This window comes from Narcine bancroftii, chromosome 3, assembly GCF_036971445.1.
Source record: "Narcine bancroftii isolate sNarBan1 chromosome 3, sNarBan1.hap1, whole genome shotgun sequence".
Taxonomy (NCBI): Eukaryota; Metazoa; Chordata; class Chondrichthyes; order Torpediniformes; family Narcinidae; genus Narcine; species Narcine bancroftii.
In genome coordinates, this window is record NC_091471.1 from 99111156 (window position 1) to 99132823 (window position 21668).

The following is a 21668-nucleotide window of genomic DNA, read 5'->3' on the forward strand; positions in this document are numbered from 1 at the left end:
CCTCAACCACTTCCCTGGTTAGAGAATTCCAAACATTCACTACTCTCTGAGAAAAAAATATTTTTCCTCATCTCTGTCCTAAATCTACTCCCCCGAATCTTGAGGCTGTGTCCTCTCGTTTTAGTTTCCCCAGCCAGCTCAAAAAAACCTTCCTACATCTATCCTATCCATACCCTTCATAATCCTATTTGTTTCTATAAGATCTCCTCTCATTCTTCTGAACTCATGTTGTGTGTATAATAACTATATTTCCAAGTAGGCAACATGGGTGGGTACAAAATGTACACTACAACAGATGTTCTTGGTTCAAGCAGCTTGAAAAATAAAGTTTCTTAAGCATTAAAGCCATGCAAGGTTGTTCTTCAAGGAACAAACATAACATGGTGTCAGAAGTGTGTGAGTAATGCTGACAAGTGAGGTGCTACATTTTGAAGGACTAATCAAAATAGGACAAATGTGGTGAATGGCAGGTCATTAAAGAACACAATTGAACAGAAATCTAGGAATAATGGTACACAGTCCTCAAAAGTGGAATCTCAGGTGGATAGGGTAATGAAGAAGGCCTTTGGAATGCTGGCCTTTATAAATCAGAGCATAGAGCAGTGGTTCTCAACCTTTTTCCTTCCACTCACCACTTTAAGTAATCCCTATGCCATGTGTTCTGTGATTAGTAAGGGATTGCTTAAGGTGGTATGAGTGGGAAGGTTGAGAATCAATGCTCTAGACCCAATTGTTACTGAAATATTTTACTTGAGAAAAATTGTCATTAGTCCATTTCCTTTGGAGTTATGAAACCATGCACATAATTAGTACAATTAAAGCACTGGTTTACAAACTTTTTCTTTCCACCCATATACCACCTTAAGCAATCCCTTACTAATCACAGCACCAATGGCATAGGGATTACTTAGTGGTATGTGAGTGGAAAGAAAAAGGTTGAGAACCACTGGTAGAGAGTATAAAAGTTAGGAGGTAATGTTAAAATTGTACAAGGTATTGGTGAAGCCAAATTTGGAATATTGTGTTCAGTTCCGGTCACCAAATTATAGGAAGGATGTGAACAAAATAGAGAGTACAGAGAAGATTCATCAGAATGATACCTGGGTTTTAGCACCTAAGTTATAGAGGAAGTTTAAACAAGTCAGGTCTTTGTTCTTTGGAGTGTAGAAGGCTGAGGGGAGATTTGATAGAAGTCTTTAAAATTTTGAGGTGGATCAAGAAAGTAGATGTGGATAGACTTTTTCCTTTGAGGATAGGGGAAGATTCAAACAGGACATGAGCTGAGAGTCAGGGGGCAAAAGTTTAGGTGCAGCACAAAGGGAAGCTTCTTTACTCAGAGTGAGATCTATGTGGAATGAACTTCCAGTGGAGGCAGGTACAATATTATCAAGAAAAATTTGGATAGGTATGGATGTAAAAGGTATGGCAGGTTATGGGCAGAATGCAGGTCAGTGGGACTAGGAGAGTATGTCTTTCAGCACAGACAAAAAGGGCCATATTGGCCTGTTTCCATGCTCTAATTGTTAGATGATTATATAAGACAATAGTTCCCATGATAGATAAGGTTAGTTCTCCCACACTGATGCAATTTACCAGCAATCTAACTGATAATTGGAAACATGGTTCAACATTTATTTAGAGGTTGGTGGAGCAGAGGAGACTGATGAAAAACAGTGTATTTCTGCACATGATGGATGAAGATGCCTTGGACATCTATCAGTTTTCAAATGAAACAGTTGTGTTGGACATGCTGATTACAAAATTGGAGTATTTTGTTCCAAGTAAAAACATCTCATTGGAGAGAACATTCCAGTTTTTTTTTAAAAAAGGGCTGTATGGTGATCTTCAAACACAAAAGGTGGCATCTAAAGTCACAGCTACTGATTGTAGAAGAGAATATTCTCCAATATTAGGTCTGAGTGCATGTGAAGAGCTCAACTTGGTGAAGAGTTTCAGTGGCTTCAGACTGAAGAGGAGCACACTCATGGAAGAGAACAGATGCTTTTGAGGGGCTTGGATGCTTACCTGATGTACAAAAGATCCATGTAGATGAGAGAATGGCACCTGTTGTCCATACATCCATGAAAGATTTGTTTCCACTTAGAAATAAACTTAAAGAACCTACAGGTTGCATCTGCTCTCTGGTCATTGTGCAAAAGAAAATGGAGCATTGCATAAATGTCTGGACCCAAGATATCTCAATAAAGCCATCAAAAGAGCATTTTAAATTGCTGACAGGAGGAAATTATGTCCCAGTTTGGAGGTTCCAAGTGGTTTAGCAAGCTTGACAGATCATCACGGGTTTGGCAGATGAAGATCAATAAGGCAAGTTTGCTACTCCACAAGGAAGATACCACTTTCTTCAGCTACCATATGAGATCTTGTCCACATCATTGTATAGGGGTCCACCATGAATGAATATGACACACAACTAAGGCAAGTGGTTGACATGATACAGAATGTCAATTTTAAATAAAGAGAAGAGTTTGGCGTAAAGACACAGACCTTCATACTGTTACACTCCCCAGCAGCAATTAGAAGGTACACAAATGAATGAGTAAAGTTTTAAATTTATTAACCAAACTAGCAATAGAATTAACTCAATAAACTTAACACCAGCCTTAATGGCAACTCTACAACAACACTATTAACAACAAGTATATGTGGGGGGAAAAAGACCATTACAGTCCAGACTGAAATGTGCCCCTCCCCAAAAAAAAACACCAAAATTTCTAAAGAAACCCCACGGTACTCATAAATCTGTCAGGGGACCACAAGACTACCTTGGGGTTCAAATGGGCTACCACTGCCCTTCACTTTTATCCAGGAATATCCACAATGACCTCCTGATCACTATACGAGGTTCATGCCTCCAAAGCCTTCCTTGGGGTTCAGAAGTGCCCTTCTAGCACACAAGTTCTTCCTTAGACTTGAGTGGTCTGGTGACCCTCCAAAGCCCTCCTTAGGGTTCACAAGTGTCCTTCTGGCACACGAGTCCTCTTCTTTGAAAAGGGATAGGAGAAGCACTGATCAATCCTGCACACTCCACCAGCAAACCTCCCTCGAACTAGCACTCTAGGCTTTTTAAGCTGCCCAGGGCTGCCTCCAGCTCTCCCCACTGGCGGAGAGGTTAGCAGCTGCAGGCTTGCTCTCCTGCGAGCCCACGAACTTCAGGTGCGTGTTTCTCGTGCTTTGACAGTTGTCAAAATGTCGCTACTACAACTCCTAGCCGCTGTCAAAGCCCCCTCAGCAAGTTCAGTCCTTTGACTGCGATTAAAGTCCCCTAGTGGTACCTTAGCGCTACTACAACTGTCAAATCCCCTGCAGCGTGTTCAGTCCTGTCAAGAAAAAAACAAAATTGTCAAGGTCCATAACAATAGAAGCTGACCTATCTGAACAGAGAGCGAAGTCTGATCCAAGAAAGACATCAGCCATTGAGAATTTTGTGAGGCTCTAAAACAGAGGAGGTGGGGCGTTTCTTGGGGAATGGTGATTTACCTGACACTTAGGTCACTCCTTGAGCAGAAAAATGAGTGGATCTCTCTCACGTGAGCAAGAAGAGTGCTTCCAGGCACTCAAAAAAGTCCTTACAGAAGAGCCTGTACTAAAATTTTATGAACTGAATAGGCACACCAGGATCTTGGCTGATGCATCCCAACATAGGCATGGAGTAGTGCTACTGCAGCGGCATGAGGACATATGGCAACCTGTGGCTTATGCATTAAGGGATTTAACAAGTGCAGAAGCCAACTATGCATAGATAGAAAGAGCTTCTTGCCAGCATTTATGCTTGCAAAAGGTTCCATCAATACATTTATGGACAAGCTCCTGAAGTGGAGACAGACCGTAAACCACTGGTCTCAATTATGTCCAATCATTGAATGACTGTCCCATGAGAGTACAGCACATGTTGATAAGACTGCAGAAATATGATTTGAAAATAATCTACGTGTCTCGAGCAGTTGACAAGAAAAAGAGCAACCAAGAGGTTAATGTGGAGCTACACCCCTATGTTGACATGATTATCACCTCATTTTCAGTATCCTGGGATAGAACAGAACAGATCAGGAAAGTAATAGAGGCAGATGAAACAATGAAAGAGCCCAAAGATACAATACAGAAGAATGGCCAGTAGCTAAAAATGACTGCCAATGGGTTTTTGGGATTATTGGGCATGAACTGTCAGTTGTGAAAAATATGGTCTTCAAAGGGAACAGGTTTGTGATTCCATTGTTGCTTCTCAAGGAAATGCTTCAGAAGATACACGAAGGACATCTTGAAGAGGAAAAATGAAAACATAGAGCTTAAGAGGTGATGTACTGGCCAAGAATGAACCAAGACACAAGATAGACCACTGCTTCATGCGAAATATACCTTACCTAGAGGACCAAAGCAGCAAGCAGAACTGCTTACACAACACCTTGTACCAGACAGGCCTTACTTCAAAGATGGAGTAGATGTTGACTGTAATGGGAACATCATATAGCAGTTACAGACTTTTCAACATCCAGCAAAGCAGTTATTACTTCCATAAAAAATGTGTTTGAGAGGCATGGAGTTCCTTGTGAAGTAGTATCAGACAGTGGTCCACAATTTTTGAGCAGTGAATTTGAGTCCTTTGCCAATACTTGGGGGTTTTGACATATAACTTAAAGTCCACATCACCCAAAGTCTAGTGGCCTAGCAGAGAGTACTGTCAAGGTATAGAGCCTCATAAAGAAAGTGCATGATAGATGAGAGAATTTCCACAGAAGTTTAATGATTCACAGAAGTGTGTCTCTACAGAATGGCCTTTCTCCTGCCCAAATGCTGATGGGTTGATGTATATGGACTAACCTCCCAATGCATGAAAATCTGCTGACACCTAAAGGAGCACACAAGGTCAAACAGGCTAAAGTGGAAGAGGAAGTAAAAATGAAACAGTATTATATTACCGACCTGTCCGGAAGCCTGGAGTTCAATTACAAATCTGAGAGCACAATTCTGACACATGGTCTATGCCAGGATATGTGCAAGTGGGCTCAGCTTCATGGGGAGGGGGGGGGCTTATGTCTTCCCCCCCTCCAAAGGGGGTACTCCCTCCCACCCACACGCAGCACTAGCGTTTCTCAGGGTTTGGGGCTGCACTTGCTGACACCATCAGATGTCTTCTGAGGCCCACTCTGTGCAAGAGGAAATATTTCTATCCGATCCAGGCAGAGGGAGGGACACAAAAGGGGCCAGCACATACAAAAAAGGAACATGTTATTTAGAGCTCAACTATTAATACAGCAGATGTAAGCAATACACTGGTGGAAACACATACCAGACCAAAAAGGACTGTTAAACCACCTCAGAGACTGATTGAGTGGAGTCGACATAGTATTTTTTTAGGCAACTTGCGCGGGAACAAGAAACAGAAGTTGGTTGCATTGTTGGTTCAAGCAGTTCAAAAAATAAAGTTGTTTAAGTATTAAAACCACGCAAGGTTGTTCTAGGAACAAAAATAACATTTGACTTTTTGAGGCACCATATTTTTATTTTTGTAAGGTGCTTTAGATAAATGTTTACACTGTGATGCTGCCGCAAAACAGTGAATTTCGTGACTTGTACGTGACGATCAATTATGATTCTACCTAATGCTTTGAAATGTCATGGTCACCGACGAGAGATGCAATTCCTTGTCTTCGTAACTGGGATGTTAATCAACATTGTACTTAGTCTTAAGCTTTTTAAATGTGATCAAGGACTATACTACGTCTATACCTAATTGCCCTCAAAGGGAGTTATCTAATTGATCCAACCTCTTGGGTTCTCCTTTGCTTGATATGCATTAGTGTAACATGATCTTTTTCTTCTTCTTTCTTCTTTGGCTTGGCTTCGCGGATGAAAATTTATGGAGGGGTAAATGTCCACATCAGCTGCAGGCTCGTTTGTGGCTTACAAGTCCGATGCGGGACAGGCAGACAAGGTTGCAGCGGTTGCAGGGGAAAATTGGTTGGTTGAGTGTTGGGTTTTTCCTCCTTTGTCTTTTGTCAGTGAGGTGGGCTCTGCGGTCTTCTTCAAAGGAGGTTGCTGCCCGCCGAACTGTGAGGCGCCAAGATGCTCGGTTTGAGGCGATATCAGCCCACTGGCGGTGGTCAATGTGGCAGGCACCAAGAGATTTCTTTAGGCAGTCCTTGTACCTCTTCTTTGGTGCACCTCTGACACGATGGCCAGTGGAGAGCTCGCCATATAACACGATCTTGGGGAGGCGATGGTCCTCCATTCTGGAGACGTGACCTACCCAGCGCAGTTGGATCTTCAACAGCGTGGATTCGATGCCATCTCGAGTACTTCGATGTTGGAGATGAAGTCGCTCCAATGAATGTAACATGATCTACTTTAAATGTAAAACACAAAGCTGGAGAAACTCAGTAGGTCAAACTGACTCCTTTATATAGCAATGGGAAAAATACATTACCGACGTTTTGAGCTTGAGCCCCTCATCAAGGTATCTTGAACCTGCCTTGATGAAGGGCTCAAGCCCGAAACGCTGGTTATGTATTTTTCCCATTGCGATGTAAAGCAGCCTGTTTGACCTCCCGAGTTTCTCTAGTTTCGTGTATTTACTTCAATCACGGTGTCTGCAGATGTTGGTGCATCTACCCGAAACTTTGACCACAACTTTGCCCCCAGAGTTCTTCCAACAGTTTATTGCATTTAGCTCTAGGTTGCAACATCTGCAGTCTATAAAAAAAACGCGTCAAGATTAGAATTTCTTGCAGATTTCTACGTCACAATGCTTCACATTTCCAAGTTGACGTCGGGATCTCTTGTTCGTTTGAACCACGTGAACAGTAATCGAATTACGTCATGACGTTAGCTCAAGCAATGGATGACGCGGTGAGGCGTCGAGCGAGGCTTCCGCCGTCAGTTTGTTGTCGGGGCACCGACCGTGACGTGATGACGCAGAGGAGCTTTCAGTGATGTTTGGCACGGGGGGAGCGGTGGCAGATGCCGCGTGCGGCCGGCCGATGGCAGCGAGGGGTGAGACGGAGGCGGGTGCAGGCCGCTTGCAGGAGTTGGTGATGCGCGCGGCGGCGCGACACGGCACGAGGACGGCGGTGTGCTACGACGGCGATGCGGAAGGAGGTCGCTTCTCTTACACGTACCGCCAGGCGGTTGGCCTGGGCGATGAGCTCCGAGAGCGGCTGCAGCTGCACTGTGATTTCAGCCACGGATATGCGATCGGCCTGTACTGCCATCCGACCGTAAACTTGCCCAGCTGCATGTTAGGGTAATCGCTCGTTTATTTCCGTCCTCTCACTTGCTTCAGGTCATTGAACTGTCATCATTGTGTTGGTCGTACTTTCAAAGCAATATCAAGACAGCATTAAGATTAGTCTCCTCTAATTGCTGTCAAGGTGAAAACCTCCGAGCACTACCAATGATTTGGAGGCGCAGTTGCAGTGGAAGGGTTCAATCATAGCCCCTTTCACACTTGCAGAAACAATTTAAAGTGGCTTGTGGCTTGCCAGTGGGAGTTCCTGGCGGTCGTGGTGGACAGAGCAATTCTTATGCACAGTAGGTCATCCATTCTAACATTAACACAGTTTTTCTCTGCACTGGTATAGTCAAACCTGGAGGGCTTTTTTTTTTGCAGCTCTTCAGTTTACATATTTTACTTTCCTCTCAATAATCTATCAAATACATGGTATCTTCATCTTATCACCACAGCAACCCTGGTCACCCCACCCCATCAGATATATAGCCTTTCTTCCCCTCCCTCTCAAAACTCAATCTTATTTTTTCCCTGTTCTGAAGCAAGGACTTTGTCCTGAAGTGAAACTTTAACTCTGCTTCTTCCAGTGTTTTCTGTTTAAATACAATATTTATTTTAAAATCGCTCTCTGTGGAAAGAGAATTTGGCCCATGTTTATTTTAGGTCTTTGAAAGAACCTGCTCCTCCTCCATGGATTGGGATTTTTTTTCAAATATTTGTAAAACTTTAAAAAAAGTTATTTTACTATTTTTCACGACATTTTTAGATAGTGTTTTCCAGATCAAAACAACTATCTGGTTTTTTTTGAGGGGGGGGAAATCTACCTTGTGGATATTTCTTTGCCATTAAATTTACTTCTGTTTCCACATTTATTTAATGAAGCCCCCTTCTAATTTTGAACAGCTTTTTTAAAATGATTCCATCAAATTTCAAATTTATGGTCAGAGTACATGCATGACATCACGTACAATCCTGAGATTGTTTTTCCTACAGGTCAGGCAGGATTTCTACTTATTGGTGGTCTAAACCGGAAGATATGAAATGTAAATAAGTTGGCTGTGCAAATACAGAAAAAAATTAGTAACAAATAATATGCAAAATAAGAGTCCTTAAATGAGTCTCTGATTGAATGTTGACTAGGACTTTGATTGTGGAGCGGTACAACTGTTCCTGAACAATCATATCCTCTCCAGTCAAAAGTTCTTAATCCTTGATATGATTTCAATAAATCTTTTCCTCAATTTTATTTCTCTGTAACTTGCAATCTAAGTATGACCAGTGATTTGTGAAGGATAAGGCTTCTCTTTCTGATTTGTCTTTTCAGTGTCCCCTGTCTACATTATGACGAACTGTGTGACTGGATCCTTAAGTTTGCTTGGGCTTCTGTTCTAACTTTTCAATTGTCCCCATAATCTCTATAATTTATCCTTTATCCATCTATTTTATGACCATGAGCCACATTTAGTTCAGTAGCCTAAATATCGAGAGAACGGAACAAATTAATGAGTGCATCACAAGAAATGAAAACTATGTAATTTGCCTGCTTTTTCATTAGACTTTACAAAAGGGATGGCCAAATATTTTTAGTTGTGGGCCACGTAGAGAATAATATGAGGCCAAACAATATTAAGCCTGGCAGCTTTCAACCCATTACACTTCAAGAAAAATAATGTTTTTAGACCAAAAAATCCCTGTGCCATCGAAAATTTATTTTCTCTCAAAATTTAACTACACGATACTATTAAACAGTTTAACTGTTGACATTACTGTAGTTTATTAATGTGCTCATGTTACAGTAAGCATTTCTGTATCTGCTGCTCCAAAATTTAAATGAATGCAATAAAACTCTTTAAATCTCTTTTTCAAAAAGCAGTGCAAAATAAATAGCTGGGTGGGTGCAAAATAAGAACAGGAGAAAAGATCAAGAAAGGGTCAAGGTAATTTCCAACATTCATGACCCAAGTGTCCACCTTAATGATTATGATGCAATGTGTAAATCTGTAGATAGGTGTTGTGTGGAAAGAAAAGGTTCAGTGGATTTAGAGAGCAATGAATCTAGACACAGGGTGAACACAGGAAGGATATTTATTAAAACATACACAAGGGGATCGCAACAGGGATAACATGCAATATTACTACCAATCATAAAACATAGTATAATCAGTCACATTGGACTTAACACGATCGATGTAGCAACTGCCTACACTCGTACAAACACAGTGAAATCAGTCACATCGGACTTAACACGACCGATGTAGCAACTGCCTACACTCGTACAAACACAGTGAAATCAGCCACATCGGACTTAACGCGACCAAACTAGCAACACTCGTACAAACACAGTGAAATCAGTCACATCGGACTTAACACGACCAAACTAGCAACTGCTTACACTCGTACAAACACAGTGAAATTAGTCACATCGGACTTAACGCGACCTAACTAGCAACTGCTTACACTTGTACAAACACAGTGAAATCAGTCACATCGGACTTAACACGACCGAACTAGGAACTACTTACACTCGTACAAACACAATGTAATCAGTCACATCAGACTTAACACTACCAATACTAGTAACTGTGTACAGGCCTACAAGCATAGTACAACCCAGTCTCATCAGACTTAATGCTACTGATACTAGTAACTGTGTACAAACTTGTAACAACCAAGGATTACAATGCACTGCCCTCCATTCCTTGTCTAGCATAGCTCCAGATCGCTGTTTAGTGCACACCTTACCATTGTCCACAGCATTGTCCACAGTTCATGACCTTGTCTAGCATAGCTCCAGATTGCTGTTTAGTGCACACCTTACCAATGTCCACAGCATTGTCCACAGGTCATGACCTGGAGTGGGGCAGGATTCATCTCAGGATTGAGGAGGAAAAGAGGAAGAGCTACTGCACGTGGTGAATTTTATAGTACAGTAATCTGGAGAGTCCAGATGAGGTTATGTGAGGTTAATCATGAGGTTAGGTGTGCACTGAGTGGGTAGACTCCAACTTTGGCAGGTGATGCGACTTCTGATGAAGTTCCAGTCGGAGAGGTCACTTGACCCTCCACAATCCTCATTCCCATCAGGTTCCAGACAGAGAAGTTATATCTTTGGCTTGGCTTCGCGGACGAAGATTTATGGAGGGGGTAAAAAGTCCACGTCAGCTGCAGGCTCGTTTGTGGCTGACCAGTCCGATGCGGGACAGGCAGACACGATTGCAGCGGTTGCAAGGGAAAATTGGTTGGTTGGGGTTGGGTGTTGGGTTTTTCCTCCTTTGCCTTTTGTCAGTGAGGTGGGCTCTGCGGTCTTCTTCAAAGGAGGCTGCTGCCCGCCAAACTGTGAGGCGCCAAGATGCACGGTTTGAGGCGTTATCAGCCCACTGGCGGTGGTCAATGTGGCAGGCACCAAGAGATTTCTTTAGGCAGTCCTTGTACCTTTTCTTTGGTGCACCTCTGTCACGGTGGCCAGTGGAGAGCTCGCCATATAATACGATCTTGGGAAGGCGATGGTCCTCCATTCTGGAGACGTGACCCATCCAGCGCAGCTGGATCTTCAGCAGCGTGGACTCGATGCTGTCGACCCTCCACAATCCACACTCCAATAGGCTATTAAAGTTAACAGATTCCTTGCAAATCCAACAAACACATTTCCCCTTGATTTCTGTGAAGAAGTACTCACTTTCCCACTGTGGCACTTTGCTCTTTTACAACTTTTTGGTTCTGCCATGTTTAATCAACTGAAGTAAATGTTTTCATTGGTGAGTAACATTTCAATGGTCAGTCTAGTAGTTGGTAAATGACAGTGACATCTAGTGTTGAAACTAAGATGTACAAGGTACATTCAGTGCAATTTATATTAGAGACGATGTTAAAAATGGGTATTGGGCTGCAGTTGATCCAGGGCTGTAGTTTGGCCACCTTTGCTTTACAAAATATGAATGACAGTAAATATTTCAGAAATGATGGTATTTTATGTTTCTGTGCACTTTCAGAATTCTTCAAGCTGGAGCAGCGTTTTGCCCAGTTGATCCAGAAAGTCCTCCTACTTTATCAGCTTACTTCATTCAAATGTGCAAACTGAAGTACTTAATTGTTCAGAAAGATATGATGCAGGTGAGTTGCTCTTCTCTTAAAAATATAAACACATAATAACAATTAATAAATGCTCGCTTATTTGGAATTAATCCTTGCTTATTGTTTAAGATAAAATTTGAGTGTTCTTTGAAGTATTCAAATCATTAAGTGAAATGTTTATTTAAATACATATATCGCATCGGGTTCAAGAATTTGTTTTTTCATGTGCGGCATCCATTCAAAGTCTCATGGATAATTTTTGTCAAATACCTCAACAGTTAATCATTTTCCCCTTTGAAAATTTGAGAATTCTTTGCTAAAAGGACTATGATAACCATATCTGTAAACAAATCCAGATTTTTCTAGTGTCCTTTGATTCTGGATCACCTGCTTTCTGTGGACACACAATAAAGGGCACTTAAATCAGATTTTCTAAATTGTGGTGGGTTTATAAGCAAAACAATTTCAACCTAAATTGGAGAATTAACAATGATTATTAGTAAGGCTTCACAGAGAGATGAATTTTGTGTTTAGTGTTGGAGTATGAAATATCTTAGAATCATAGAAGCATTGATAATTTCAAGGGAAAAATTGAATGCATTTTATATTATGACCTAAGGATTAGCAGCAAATAGGCCATGTGGCTCCATTATTTAATAAGATATTGAATATATTGTATTTCAAGTTCACATTGTTCCTTGTTCATGTCATCTGATACCCTTGGTACACAGGCATCCATCTGTCCACACAGACTTTCTCCTCACTTCTATTCTAAGCAAATTACTCTGCCTAGTTTCGAAAAGGAAACAAACTGTCAGATGCTGGAAATCTGCAATAAAAATAGAAAATCCAGAAACGAGCCAGTAGGTTAGGCTGCATCTATGGAAAGAGGAAAAAAAATAACACTTCAGGTCAATGACCTTTTCAGCAGGACCAAGGAATAGCCAGGAGCCAATAATGTTTTTGGTTGCAGAGAAGTCAGCGGGATCTCAAATGTTTTTGTTTGTGTGAATACCAAATGATGCCAATTAGTGGTTGTGGTCTCTGAGAGATGGTGATGAAGGTTTGTTTGTAGCCTCTTTTCCACTGGCATCCTGTCCCAGGAATTAACGGGGAATTTACTAGGACAGGGTCCAGTGGAAAAGGAACATTGTCCAAGCACGGGCATCAAAAGACGTAATTTCACGCCAGGGATTAACCACCTCAACCTCTACTCATATCCCCAGCGTTTGCTGATGCCGGTGTGCTGACAAACCAGTGGGAAAGGGACAGCAGAAAGTCAGCTGTTTCTAGTTGAAGGTAAAACAGTCTGATCCCCGGGGATATGTTCAGTGGAAAAGCAATTAGTGTCCCAGTTAAGAGTGGGCCAATCGAAATGGCACATAAGGGATTCCTATCCTGAGACACTGCACAGCCAATTAACTGGGATACCAGTGGAAAAGGGTCTAATGACAATGATCTTTTAATAGAAGATGTAAATAGAAGGAGATGGATGGGGACAGTCAAAAGGTGACCATTGAAAATTCTAAAGCTGATTGAAACTAGAGAATGCATGAATTGGCCAGCAGGTTCAGCAACATCATTGTCAAGAGGAACGAAAACTCAGTTACTGTTACAGCAAAGTTTCTGGAACTGTGAGGTACCAGAATTGCTGTGCCACAGATGTTTGATCCTGACCTTCATTACTGCCTGCAGTGAGTGTGCATATTCTTCCTGGTTGCTTCTTTTGTATGCTAGTCGATAGGTTGATTAGCTGGTGAGTGTGGAGTGTAAAATTATGAGATACCTTGGTGGAGTAAATAGGTAGGATCTGATTCTCTCAAACATTAAATATAGGCTTCTTCAGGTGCATTCTCTGTCAAGAATGCACCTGCAGAAGCGGATTCAGACCTGTGAAATGGTCGTTCAGGTGGCAGCACTGAAAGCGCAGTGCTGGCCATCTGAAAGGGACAGTTTCATGGGAGGCGCCTTGCAGTGCACTCCAGTTCCCGTCCCTTGGGGCTTTCAGGTTTTGGATGGCTGGCTGTCAGAGCTGGGACAGCCAGCGCGGGCTGTCAGCGCGGGGACGTCCCGCGGAGGACTTCCTCACACAGATCTCCTTGCTCCACTCTCAGTATGGGGTCAGGGCAGGGGCAGCTGAGAGGGGGGGCGCTGTCATGTGCTCACCAGCTGATTGTCATCCCCTTAGCAGCTGCTTTCTGGCGGCTGCTTTCAGATGCCGCTGGGGACCTCAGTGCTCCTGCGATTATCCCTCCCGGAGGAAGGTTACTATGTTCGCCTCGCATGCACATTCTGCGTTTTCAAGTGGCCTCCCGACAGCCGCATATTGGCATAATATGCGGCTTTACATCGGGGGATTTTGGCCACCTGAAAGTGCCTTATGTTTCTTTTTTCAGATGTTACCTGACCTGCTGAGTGTTTCCAGCATTTCCTTTTTTATTCATAAAAACACAAGGCTACTGTCATATTTATTCATATTCTATGTGTTTTTTATTTACCTGTGTATAAGCCCTGCATTGATAAAAGAATTGTGACTTTAATTTTTAAAGCTAATTTTTGTCAAGATAATAAATAGTATTCTATACCTTTATTTTACAGAAATTCAGAGACTCGTTGTTAACCTGGTTGTGTATTAACGTTGAGTGTGATATACCAAAACTAAATGCTATGCTCGTTAAGATTCGATGGCTGATGACTGATATGGATTCCATTGCTTCAGAACCCAGAAGCAAAGAAAATGCTATTTGCAGTAAAGTAGAAGTTTTAAAAGAAAGTAGATTTCAGGCAACTGACAAGAATAACAGAAGTCATGCATATAAACATTTGGACTGTCATGGTTTCTTGGCCTATATTTTGCAAACTTCAGGTACTACAGGAGCTCCAAAAATCGTTCGAGTACCTCATCAATGTATTGTTCCTAATATACAGCATCTCATGTAAGTTTAATCACAAAAGATTACTAACTTCGAGAATTGTAGATATTAATACCAGATATTGATATGATAATTTGGATGCAGGGAAATAATTTCCACTGATTGGGGAAATTACAGCAATGAATAATAAGCTAAATTTCAGGATGGAAGTGGGGAAATGCTTCACATATCAAAGGTATAGAAACATGGAATCTGTCCTGCAAACAATAAATAGTGCTACCTATTTGTTAATTTAACCTAAGATTTGTAGTTTAATGTAAAGGAAAGGTATTAGAAATATGGGGAACAAAGCTTATGCACAAAAGTAACTAAAAGTCAACAGGATTTTAGGCAGTTTCCTTTGGAATTGAAAATGATTTTATTATTGTTGAGTGATATTTGTGTTTATTTCATTTTCTTTCAATGTAGGGTGCCCATGTACCACAGATATCACACCACCTTGACAGAGCAAAATCTTAAACCAATGGTAAAGAAACCCAGGACAATCGAATACCAGAATTTGTTGTATGGATATAATACAAATACATCTAAAAGGCATTGTTAAAGAAATTAACACCAAGCCAGATAGAATGTATTAGGGTATATAACCAAAACAACTTGGGCAAGGAGACATGTTTTTGGGAGCCATATTCTATTCATTCATTGCAGGTAATAACTACAGGTACTTTAACAAAAGCAAATTACTGAAGATTTTGTAAATCTGAAACAAATAGAAAATATTCAGTAAATTTGGGTAGAGAAATAGCAGATTGAGTTTAATCTGGACAAGTAGGTGTTTCATTTGGGAAGTCAAATGTAAACAGAATATATACAGTTAATGGAAGGGGTCTTCAAAGTATTGATTTTGAGAGGGATCTTGAGTCAAAGTTCTTGAGTGAAAGTGGCCATGCAAGTAGATGGGGTGGTATCGAAGGCACTGGACACTGGACCTTGCCTTTATTGGCTGGAATATTAAGTATAGAAAGAAGGAAATCCTATTGCAGCTACATTAAACTTTGCTAAAGCTGCACTTAGAATACTGTGTGCAATTTTGGTTGCCCGGTTATGGAAAGGATGTTGAGGTTTTCAAAAGGGTACAGAAGAGTTTTACCAAAACGTTACCTGGTTTGGAGAGTCTGAGTTATGGTGAGAGATCGGACAAACCTGGGTTACTTTCTTTGAGTTATAGGAGGTTGAGAAGAAGCCTAATGAAGGTTTATAAAATCAAGAGAAGGTGGACAGACTTTTTCCCAGGGTAAAAATCCTACACACTAGAGGACGTACCTTTAGGTGAGAGGGAGAAAATTTAAGAGAGATGTGCAGGGCAAATACTTTGCCCAAAGAATGGTGCCTCGAAGAGCAGCCAGAAGTTGTGATGGAAACAGATACAATAGTAGCATTTAAGAGCATTGTATTATGCAGGAGATGGAGGGATATGAATAATGTGTGAGCTCCTGAGTTTTGGTTTGATTTGGACTTCGTGTTTGGCACAGATATGTGGGCTGAAGGGCCTGTTTTGCACTGTATTGTTCCATGCTCTATGTAAATCGGGCAGAATCCATGAGTAGAGAGTTTCATCAGAATGGCCTTTCACCACTTAACATAAAGGTGGTAACAGATACAGAAAGCTAATCTATAATTGTGAATGTGAGAGCTGGCATGAAAACTGATGTTTTGGAACATTTTGCCAAAAAAAAGCATATAAATGACAAATTAGGAGGTTTAGCAAAATTAATTTATTCAAGTGATTTTAAATTTAAAATGTATCTTAAATGTATAATTAGCACTAATCTGCATATTGAAAATTAAAAAAAAACATTCACAATGAAAGTTCAATGAGGTGGCAAAAAAGGAACATTATACTTACACTGACATACGGGATGAATACAACTTCTTTTAAGTGTACATTCAAAGCTGCTCTAGGTCAGTCACACTTCTGCATACAGTTTTAAGTTGTACACTTTGAAGGTGCCAATTGCAACCATTGTAAAGGAGAGAGGGCTGTTGATTTCCTTCTTCGTCATTACTAGTGGAAAGAATGTGCAAGATGGATCATTAGTATTTTCAGTTTAGAGATATCTTAAAATGGTGCGTATATACTGTATATGCAGGGGATGGAGAGATATGTATCAAGTTAAAGCAGCAGATTTTTATTTTGATTTGAATGGCACGTTCAGCACAGACACATGGGCTAAAGAGCCTATTCCTGCACGCTATGGATCTATGTAAAGTTTAATAGGCTTGAAAGTATAAAACCAGCATTGTGTTGAAGTGTATGAAAAAAATCAGGAAAACACTGTTTTGATGGCAACTTTAAATAAAATTGGAGTGCTTGAAAGCTCCAACCATTGAAATAAGTTTAGAATAAATTTTGTGCTATAATGTAGCAAACATGATATCCTTCTCTGCATTGGAGGCTCCCACTCTGACTGAGCGACTCCATAGCTTTATGCGTTGGAGACCCCCACCCACTGTTGTGGAAACACAGCCCTCCCTGCCCACCGTGCAAGATCCCCCCCCCCCCACCTTCTGTGCAGCCCCCCACACCAATGTCATTGAAACAAGCCCTTCAGCCCAACTTGCCCACACTTACCAAAATGTCCTACTCACATTAGTCCGGCCTGACTCTGACCCATATCTGATGAGAAGCAGATTATTTTTGATGGGTTAGAGGAAAGTAGAAATAGATAGTTGTGGGGCAAGACATCCTAGAATTTGAAAAGAGTTTTAAAATCGAAGTGCTGATTAACTGGGAGCCATCGTCATAACAGATATAGTTATGAACAGGAGTTGGCGTGGGTTAGGAGATGAGCTCAAAATTTTGGGTGACCTCAGGATTATAGACAATGCTTTTAAGGTGCTCATTGCAATCAAGGATGAAGGTTTTGGCTGCCAATGTCTAACATTATTGAGGAATGAAAACAGATTATCTTAACGACGAAATGGATGTTTGGTTTAAAGATGAACTTGCAGTTACATGTGACATAGGTTATGAATAATCTGGTTCAGTTTTTGGCGTTTCATCCACCAGTGAAAATGGCTAAAGCCTCTGGGAGTGTGGAACTTTTTGAGTACTAACCTGGAGCTTTACCTTGCAGTAGTTCTCAACCTATTTTCTTTCCACTCATATACCACTTTAAGTAATCCCGATGTCATCAGTGGTCTGTGATTAGAAAGGGATTGCTTAAGGTGGTATGTGAGTGGGAAGTGAAAGTTGAGAACCACTGCTCTTTACCCAATGTTACTGAAATATTTTGCTTATAAATAAATGTCATTGGGCCATTTCCTTTGGAGTTATGAAACCTGCACATAACGAGTCAATTAGATATGATTAAAACAGTAGTTTTCAAATTTTTTCTTTCCACCCACATGCCACCTTAAGCAATCCCTAACTAATCACAGAGCACCTATGACATAGGGAATATTTAAAGTGGTATGTGAGTGGAAATAAAAACGTTGAGAACCACTGCCTTAGATCAATATGCAGTGGGAGCCCTTGGGGTAGTTGGGGCAGTGGGAGCCCTCTGGGCAGCAGTAGCTGTCAGCTGGGACAGTCAGCACAACGGGGACTGGCAGGGTAGTGGGAGCCCTCAGGCAGCGGCCGGTGCGGGCTGCGACAGCCATGCCGGGCCGCTTCGGCCTTCATGACTGCTCTCTGTGGCTGCAAACGTGGCAGAGCAATGGCTGTCTTCCCTACCCATAATCCCCCATGCAGCTGGAACTGTTCTGGGAACCATAGAGCGGTTTCAGCTGCCATGGGGATAATGGGTAGGGAAGACGACCATTGCTCTGCCACATATTTATGGTGGGTAGCGTTACGGCACCAGTTGCCCCACCTCCATCAGATCCAGAGGGCACTATGAGGTGCCTCTGGATATGAATGGGATGCTGGAGCAGCCTTTTAGGGCTGCTGTCTAAAAAGTAAGTTCCTATTTTTCCATCTGCTCTGTAGCCAGTCTCAAGGCGGAGGCCCGACATGAAATGGACCTTAGGCAAGTTTTGTGTAATTGTAACTATGTATCATTGAGATTGTTACTTTAGTGTCAACAAAGAATAGTTTAGCAGCTTTAATGGTTTACTTAAACTAAAAGACATACTGAGACTACATTATTTGTATTGTTCTGTAACTGAAAGATTTCTATCTTTTCCTTTTGTCTTGCAAAATCAAATCACTTCCATTTATACTTTCACTGTGATCTTAAGCCCCTTTCACACTTGCAATCGGCCTTTAAAGTGCAATCGTGGAAGCAAAATCAGCTCAACTTCGGTGTCAAGTAACATCATCTTACACTGGGGATTGACGGCCTCGACCCCTAGTGCAATCCCTGGCGTCTGCAGACGCTGGCGTTGCAATCAGGCAAGTGTGAAAGGGCTAATTGAATTGTGGAATTGAAATGACCCAAGTTTTTGCGTGAGTGCAGGAAGAAAAGATTAAAATGAATATATAAACTTTGCCATGGGAAAGTAGCAGTGGAAGAGAGGGAGAAAATAAACAGCAATAATGGACAATTTTTAAACAGCATGGGAAAATTGGTAGCAGTATATAGCGCACAATTTATAAAGACTGTGGCAAAAAAAGCAATGACAGATCTGACTTCCCAGAATGCCATGTAGCCACTCTATGAATACTCCATGCATGCAGCCAGGCATACAGCCCTTTCTCTGCCATATAGAATCCTGGGAGGGCAGGTCAGCCATTGCTTTTTTCCACGGTATTTATAAATTGTACATGATAGTGCGATCAATTTTCCCACACTGTATAAATTGTGCACTATAGCGCTACAAACTTTCCCAAGCTATATAATATAAATTGTATGCTAAAGCGCTACCAACTTTTCCACCCTTTTTAAAAATTGTCCGCTATTGCACTTTCCTACGGTCGCTTATAAAGGTTTATATAGGTCAGCAAAACAACAACAGGGGCTGAAGGGCTTATACTGTTATAATTATGCATGATTAATTTCAGGATTTAGGGCTGGTTCACCATCACTCGTTGTGTCATGACATCACCAGTAGAAGGTAAAACAGTCCTAACCCTGGGGATGGCTCCTTGCAAGTGTGAACATGTTCATTGTCCCAGTTAGGAGTGGTCAAATGTGTAAAGCCAAACCCCCATTCCTATCCCAAGACACTGAACAACCAATTTAGTGGGATGCAAATGTGAAAGGAGCTTTAGACTGCAGTAAAGCACTTCTTAAAATGTTAAACTTGATAGGCCTCATTATTGCTCTTTTATTTAATTTTGTCTTACAGGTCAATCTTCGATATTTCTTCAGATGATGTAATTTTTATGGCCTCTCCTCTGACATTTGACCCCTCAATTATTGAAATATTTATGGCACTCTGCAGTGGAGCCACACTACTTATTGTTTCACCAGCCATTAAATTGATGCCAAAGAGACTAACTAAAGTTCTTTTTAGTCATCACAATGTGTCTGTAATGCAGGTATGGTGGTATAGAAATGGTATGAAAATTATTCTGTATGTCATGCAACATTGGCTTACAATTTATTTGTAAGTCAAATTGGTTTAAAGAATTTAGTTAAAATTTGATCAATATTTTAAAAGAAACCATAATTTACAGCGCTAATATTGAGAGAGTTGGAATGAAAGAGGTTAAACATTTGCAGTACAGGAAATAGTTCTGGCTGACACACTACAAGAATGACACTATATGAAAGTCCTTGATAGGAGTGCAACTTAATTTGATAGACTGATACCTTGGCTTCTTAGTTTCATTATACAAACTGAAATAGTTTTCCCTACAATTCAGACGGATAGCGAATTATTTGACTAGTTTTCAGAGGATTCGTAGGGCGAATGGAGAGAAATTGTTTACACTGTTTTGGAACCACAGAATTGTATCTTTCAAAAGTTGAGAAATATTCTACAGGTAAAGAATGGAAGCAATTTGAAGCTCTTTTTCACAGAAGTCGAGTTATACTAGATCCGATGATCTTTTATCTTCGGGTTGAAGTAAGAAATGCAACAAAATTGTCCAGTGTAGAATTCAGTCAAAGTGTGGCCATGATTTCACTCAATGGTGAAGTCTGTTGAATGAGCTAAATGGCCTACTGTCCGACCTCTCCCCAAATATCCTTGGCTCCTGTAAATTATTGTAATTTGGTTTATAGTGGTATTGCTTCATCCCTACTGTTTGAACCCATTTTGAAAACTTTTATAGTGATGTTTATGTAAGTATAGGACAGCGGTAGGCAACCTACTGCCTGGAGTGTGAGGCTCTCTCTCTCCCCCCCCCCTCAACTCTGTGGGAGGCTCTCCACCCCCCCAACTCTGTTGGAGGTTCTCCACCCCCCCAACTCTGTTGGAGGCTTCCTCCCCCCCTCTGTTGAATGCTCTCCACCCACCCAACTCTGTTGGAGGGTCTCCACCCTCCCCAACTCTGTTGGAGGGTCTCCACCCTCCCCAACTCTGTTGGAGGGTCTCCACCCTCCCCAACTCAGTTGGAGGGTCTCCACCCTCCCCAACTCAGTTGGAGGGTCTCCACCCTCCCCAACTCTGTTGGAGGGTCTCCACCCTCCCCAACTCTGTTGGAGGGTCTCCACCCTCCCCAACTCTGTTGGAGGGTCTCCACCCTCCCCAACTCTGTTGGAGGGTCTCCACCCTCCCCAACTCTGTTGGAGGGTCTCCTCCCTCCCCAACTCTGTTGGAGGGTCTCCACCTTCCCCCCCCAACTCTGGAGGTTCACCCTGCACCCTCTGCCCTGGAGGCCCCCTATTTCTGTGTAAATCCCTCTCTTTCTGTTCCTTCCTCTCTCTGTGAGACTCATCTTCTGTCTGTGACATGCGCTCTCTCTGCCTGAGAGCACCCTCTCTTTGTGTGACATTCCCCCTCTTCACTATGATATTTTTCCCTTCTCACTGCAGTCTGTTTTGAGGTTAGTTATTTTGTTTTCATTCTGACTTATTTTTCTCCTTTTTGACTTTTATGTTTTTTGTATTGTGTCATTTTAATGACTAACTCATGATTTTCGCTGCATTTCCAAAATACATCGTTGTTTTTTTTTGGAAGGAATATGGTTGACCTCATTGCTTGATCTTTCTCTGTGGATTATTTTTTGATAAATTATCGTCATTTATGTTCATACATTGTACATTAGGTACTTCAAGGAAGACAATCGAAAACTTAAATTTCATAATGTTGGTGTTGGTGTTGGTATTTATTTCATTTATGGTAACATCAGTGCAGCCCGCCATTCAACCACTGACCCACCATCTAGCCCACGCATGGTAAAAGGTTGCCCACCTTGTCAACTGTGACTCAAATTAATAGTCCACTAGTACTTGCTACCTAACTCAAATTTGAGGATAATCTCATGAATATTTAAGGTTAGTAAACATTATGGAATTGGACCTCTTAATGGGTCTAGATTTTCAAGAAAATCAGGGAAGAAAATGGGGAATCAGGCAATAAATAGGCAT

General features: G+C 41.5%; 1 protein-coding gene across 5 annotated transcripts in view; it reads left to right on the forward strand.

Moving 5' to 3' along the window:
• Positions 1-6878: 6878 nt before the first annotated feature.
• The window catches only part of aasdh (aminoadipate-semialdehyde dehydrogenase), a 49499-nt gene continuing 34709 nt past the window's right edge, over positions 6879-21668 (forward strand). For 4 of the 5 annotated variants that reach the window (XM_069924611.1, XM_069924612.1, XM_069924613.1 and 1 more), the window contains exons 1-4: positions 6879-7258; positions 11233-11353; positions 13913-14250; positions 19480-19672. In XM_069924611.1, coding sequence (XP_069780712.1) covers positions 6948-7258; positions 11233-11353; positions 13913-14250; positions 19480-19672 — 963 coding nt within the window. In that variant the 5' untranslated portion in view covers positions 6879-6947. Of the gene's footprint in view, positions 7259-11232; positions 11354-13912; positions 14251-14791; positions 14896-19479; positions 19673-21668 lie in introns of those variants that run through there. The other variant, XM_069924616.1, reaches the window with a different exon arrangement.